This window comes from Glycine max, chromosome 1 (assembly GCF_000004515.6).
Source record: "Glycine max cultivar Williams 82 chromosome 1, Glycine_max_v4.0, whole genome shotgun sequence".
NCBI classification, from domain to species: Eukaryota; Viridiplantae; Streptophyta; class Magnoliopsida; order Fabales; family Fabaceae; genus Glycine; species Glycine max.
The window spans coordinates 7484662-7490948 of NC_016088.4; the positions used below are offsets into that span (position 1 = coordinate 7484662).

Sequence of the window (6287 nt, forward strand, 5' to 3'; positions counted from 1 at the left end):
CATATTCTTTTTTTCACATACATGCATCACTTTTAAAATAGTATTGACAATATTTGTAATTATCGTTATTTTTTAAAGTAGTTTTTTAAAATTAAAATGACTCAAATTTTATTAATGCTATGTATGTTAAAGAATAGATTAAATTTCTATTTTATATATTGATGTAAAATGTTAGGAATAATTATTTATAAAACTTTAGTCAGTAGTTTTATAGTTGATAAAAAATGAGAATTGACAAGTTGTTAAATTAAACTTTAATTTGAATATAAATTTTGTTTAAGGCCTTAAATTTTCTAGACATTACCTGATTAAAATCTACTTAGATGGTAATTAATTTGCAATACTTTATACTAAATTAACATCCGTAAGTTCCCAAATAATAATTTTACTCTATAAATAATTTTTAAAGTATATTTAAATGTTGTTCAATTTATTTTAATACACACTTATTTATTTTTGCTTATAAAAAAATTAAATAATTCACACTTATAACAATAAAGCTTATAAAAAAATGGAGCTTAAATATAATGCATTGGAATCCTTAGTATGTGAAGTCAGCATAGCATGTCTTTTGTCCATAGCCATATTTCAGTGCACCTCCTCCAAAATTCACTAAGGTCAATCTAATGATGAGAGGCTAGGATAGATGTTCGATTCTCATTACCATCATCGTACACACAAAAAATGCACCTCCCCCAACATTACCCAAGCAATTGCATATCATTGATAGAAATAATGTTTAGAGAAATTTTACTCTTATGTTTTAACAACCTTATTAAGTTATTTTTGAGTGATCTAGTCTGATTCAAGAAATATTACACCTATCTAATGAATATGATTGGGCACAAGGATCATAGGCTCTCCCATCCAAAAGGAACAATCCATAACTCCTCAAGCACTAAGCCTAAAAGGTGTCTCAATCATCTTGATCAAATAATTCATAGCCCCTTGAGCATTGAACTTGAAAGGCATCTATGCTATTTGAGGTTGGTCAGTCTATGCTATTTGAGGTTAGTCATCTTGGTCGGATGGTGTAGATGTATGTTGTGGTCAACCATCTTAGTCAAATAAGTATTTCTTAAGGCTAATCATCTTGGTCAAATAGTTCATAACTCCTCAAGCATTAAGTTTGAAAGGTGTGGGTTCTTATTGAGATCAACCATCATAACTCGACGATTCATTTTTAGACTGTTCATCTTGGTCGGATAGTTCACAACCCCTCCTCATCTTTTTGTTTAACAATTTTTCTTAACTTTTTCTTCTCTTTATCTTTTTTATTAAAGATGTATCTTTTATTGTTGATAAATTTATTATTTTGAAATTCCATATTTCTTATTGTGTTTATTTTCTATTACTATGTTTAGTTTAGTGGAAAAAAAAACAAGAGGGAAAAAAGTTTAAAATTTAAATTAAAAAAGATAAAGGAAAAAAGAAAATTTTGAATTTATACTTTTAGAAAAAAAAATTTCCTTTTATTTTTCCTTCCACTAAACAAAAAAAAATCATTATTAATATTTTTCTCTATAATAAAATAACACCGTACATTTTAAGAACCACAGGGAATAAGCAATAAGAATACTCTTTATTTTCAAGAAAAAATAAAATCACAAAATATCTCTCATCACTTTACAAATATAATTTTAAAGTACTTGGTATGTAATAAAAACTTAAAACTAAACCTGAATAACTTCTATGAAAGAAAATGGATGGGAAAAAAGTGGATACAGAGGCGTTGAAAATCACGACATTCCTCAATCATCACAACGAAAATTTTATAAAACCCACACGCCACACGTGGTCTATTAATATAATTTTTTTTATAGAGATTCATCTGTCTATAGCTGCCAACGACAAAAGCCTGAACTAGAGACTAGAGAACATTTCTCATTTCTTATCATAAAAAACATTTTGCATTTTTCAAGAGAATTCTTATTAGCATACTTAATAGAAACCAAGCAAGCCTTGCAATGTTAGAAGAGTAAGAAGCATTTTCTTTATTTGAGACTTCTGATTATTGATTTATTTATGCACACTACTACATTCTTCAATGCAGTAGGATCTTCAGAAGTGTTTCTAAGTGACACTTTTTTGTTACATGTTTCTAAGTGTTCAAATAATAAATAAAGAGGAGAAACGAAGGTAAACAAGTGAGAGAGAATAAAAAAATATTACTGGCCACAGAAAGTAACAAAAGGAACATAAAACAAATGATATCCGTTGTATAAAAAATCCCTCAGTACTCATTTATTACAATAAACCAGGTCAACAAATAAGGATTTTTAGCGAGCTAAAGACAATAATATACTTTGGCAATTAAGCTCTCTCTACCTTGGGGTAAAACCTGATCAAATAAAAGTAACATCAAAGACAAAAACAGCAACAGAAAACTAAACTATAAGAATAGCATGATAATCATCATATATAAGAGGAGGATGGGGGCATTCTCTCTGAAAGACCAACAACAAATTCAACATCCCTAAAGGAAGCTCCAGATTGTGCTTTTTCCCTTTAAGCCACTGCAGGCATGTCCTTGAGCCATGAATCTAGAGGTTTGCCAATGGAGTAAACAATGAAACCAATTTCCCTCAGCTTGTTAACATTCACGACGTTGCGGCCATCGAAAATGAATGCAGGCTTCTGCATGCTGTCATAAACCTTTTGGTAATCAAGGTTCTTAAACTCATCCCACTCAGTCATAATGCAGATGCCATGTGCATCCTTGATTGCCTCATAGGCATCCCAGACTACAGATACTTGTTTGTTGGAAGTTGGACTCAGTGGTTGAAGATGAGCAGGGTGGTCCCAATCAAACTTCTTCATTGCCAAATCCCTCATGATTTGATCCTCGGTGACCTGAGGATCATATATGCTCAACTTGGCCTTGTCTCCCAAAAGGCCCTTGCACACATCAATGGCTGGGGTCTCCCTAGTGTCACCAGTGTCCTTCTTGAAAGCAAATCCCAAAATAGCAATCTTCTTCCCTGAGACTGTGTTGAACATTGACGACACCACGCGGTTCACAAACCGCATTTTTTGGTAGTCATTCACCTTGATGACCTGTTTCCAGTAATTGGCCACCTCAGGAAGGCCATTGCACTCACAGATATAGACCAAGTTCAATATGTCCTTCTGGAAGCATGATCCTCCAAAACCAACACTGGCATTCAGGAACTTTGGTCCAATTCTTGAGTCTGTGCCGATTGAATGTGACACCTGGGAGACATCAGCACCAGTTGCCTCACAAAGTGCCGACATGGCATTCACCGAGGAGATCCTCTGGGCCAGGAAAGCATTGGCTGCAAGCTTTGAGAGTTCAGCAGACCACAAATTGGTGCAAAGGATTCTGTCCTCAGGAACCCAATGGGCATAAACATTCTTCAGAGAATGAATAGCCTTTTGACCCTCTGGGGTTTCCCTGCCCCCAATGAGGACTCGATCTGGCTTAAACAGGTCTGCAATTGCTGTACCCTCAGCAAGAAACTCAGGGTTTGACAGAATTGTGAAATTGATGCCTTTCCTATTATGGGTCAGAATTCTCTCAATTGCCTCAGCTGTTTTCACAGGCACAGTCGATTTCTCGACCACGATCTTGTCTGATTTCGATACATCAGCAATCATCCTGGCAGCACTCTCCCAATATGTGAGATCAGCTGCCTTGCCGGCTCCAAGACCCTGAGTCTTCGTTGGGGTGTTCACCGAGACAAAGACAATGTCAGCCTCGGCAACATGCTTCTCTACATCAGTGCTGAAGAAGAGATTCTTCCCCCTGCACTGCTTCACCACATCATCAAGGCCAGGCTCATATATCGGGAGGTGGTCGCTGTTCCACGCGTTGATTCGCGGTGCAGCAATGTCCACCACGACCACCTCGATCTCAGGACACTTCAAGGCAATTACAGCCATGGTTGGGCCACCAACATAGCCAGCTCCAATGCAGCAAATCTTCACCATTTTTTATGTCTTCTCAGCAACCTGCGTAACACAAAAAAGCCCAAACTCAAAACAACACAGAAACAATGCAGATTGCCTAATTCACTCCCAAAATATTCATTACCAGTCAACAAGGAAACCAACCATATCAAGATCCAAAACTAAACAATTGAAACACCAAACAACAAAATCTATCTAATATCCACACATACAACATTGCATAACAAGCGAATTTCGAAAAATCAAGAGTATAATTCACAGGGAAAACAAGATCTATAATTTCTAAGTAAAGCAAACATAGAAAGCCAAACAGATCCAGAGAATATTGGCAAGGAAAATACAAAACGGTTAAATAAATCATTGAAATGTTCAACTCATATACTGATATACACATACAAACACAAGCATATACGAAACAAGAGACAAATTGTGGAATCCGAATTTCCGCATAATATATTCAGCAATCAGATCTAACGACACAATTCACACGAAACCAGCCAAAACAACAGATCCACCCACCAACAGTTCATAAACAAACAGTTCATGCACAAATCATTAAAAAAAAAAAGTTACAATAGGTGGCATTTGAGTTCGAAACAAAAACACCCAGATGGCGAAATCGAAAGGCAGCGAGGAAACTCGAAATGGGTAGGAGGAAAAAAACTCACTTGCTACCCAGAAACGCAATTCAAATCAAAAGGGGAAGAAGCAAGAGAAAGAAAAAAAAAACGAAGCAGAATTTACCTTGTGGTTGGGATGGAAGGAAGGGAGAGAGATCTGAAGAGTGAGAAGAATTCAGAGGGAATGAGAGGAATGAAGACGCGAGAGAAATTTATATAGAAAAAACAGAGAGAGAGAGAATGAGAGAGAGTGTGTGTAATTCACGTAGCAATAGCATCATTCATAGACCATAGTTTCCGTGACAACAGCATTACTACTACTACCGCCACTGCCAATGTGCCTGACACGTTTTCGCCATTCACATTTTTCTTGCGTCTTTAGCTATTCTTACCCGCTAATTATTATTATTTCATCCATTAATTATCAATTAATCTTGTCTTTACCACAAATTCTTCTAGTAAAACGTACATTTCAAAAAAGGAAAAAAACACACTTTTTTTAATCCAGAATATTCTCTAGAATTTGAACTGATTTCTTTTGACGGATATTGTTCTATATATATATATATATATATATTACTAACATATATTCGTTAGTATCTTTTCTTTAAAGATTACATATTTTTATTTTTGGTTCACCATATTATTAGTGTAAAATTATTTATCAATCTTATCGTTAATACCAAATTTTGCTGTAAGTGATGAAATTTAACCGTTAAGGATTAAGTAGAATGATTTCAATTAAGGTAAAATTTATCTAACTTTTATGTTAGTTGAATGAGAAGAATGTTAATATTAGACATTAGTCAAGCAAGAAGATTAATTAAACAAGATCAATATAATTACTTATAATACTGGTTGAATGATAATATTTGACTAATTTTAATGTTGGCTGGATAAGTAAAACCTCATTTCATTTATGTTCATTATTAGTGTTATGTAAATGACATATTTTGGTTAAGTTTAAATATTAAAAAATTAGTTGAATTAAGTCATAATTAATTTAATAAAATAAAAAAAATATTATTCACAATTTTTATGATATTTAAATGGATTGTAATGGTTAAAACTTATCAATTATAGAGTCTCCTTTTCAAATCAAAAGCCATTTTCATCTTCAAAATTTTGAAATAACATATTAGTTGGCTTCTGAAAATAGGAGAATGTGTTTCGATTTTAGGAGCAGTTAGTAGAATGTAAATCAATCTTAGAATCTGTTAGCCAAATTCAATTGTGCTAGCTGAATTCAATTGTTAAAATTAGTGTAAAATTAGTTGAATGGCTCCCAAACTTAGTTGAATGACTCTCAAATCACGTTTTAGGAAGTTGTTGAGTAGAAAAATATAATTCAATAGATGATTTGAATTTGTAGTCTATAAATAAACATTGTACTTAATTTCAAAGACTAGACCATCAATCCAAAATCAAGCTTATTTTAGTCAACATCTCATCTTTAGGCTTTCAGCATCTTATGCTTTAAATTAGAGTTTTCTTTTGTTGTTTTCATTTACTAGCTTTTATTCACTATCATTTGTTTATACTTTTCAACCTTTATCTTTTACGCAAAATCTTATTTCCTATTTTTTTTTCTTCGTTCATCTACATGAGCACTTCCTAGAGTAGCTTTGGATCCCATATAGTCAAGAAGCATATTTCCCTTGTCACAAATTGTTTGATCATTATTTGGGATGACGCTAAAGTAAGAATGATGGAATCATATTACGATTAACTTTAAAT

At 33.5% G+C, this 6287-nt stretch overlaps 1 protein-coding gene across 1 annotated transcript; it reads right to left on the reverse strand.

Moving 5' to 3' along the window:
* Positions 1-2201: 2201 nt before the first annotated feature.
* LOC100820448 (UDP-glucose 6-dehydrogenase 4-like) lies at positions 2202-4922 on the reverse strand. The gene is made up of 2 exons (NM_001317685.2): positions 4675-4922; positions 2202-3972 (listed from the first exon to the last, which is right to left on the reverse strand). The coding sequence occupies exon 2, from the start codon at positions 3949-3951 to the stop codon at positions 2509-2511; it is 1443 nt and encodes a 480-aa protein (NP_001304614.2). The 5' UTR covers positions 3952-3972; positions 4675-4922; the 3' UTR covers positions 2202-2508.
* Positions 4923-6287: the final 1365 nt, after the last annotated feature.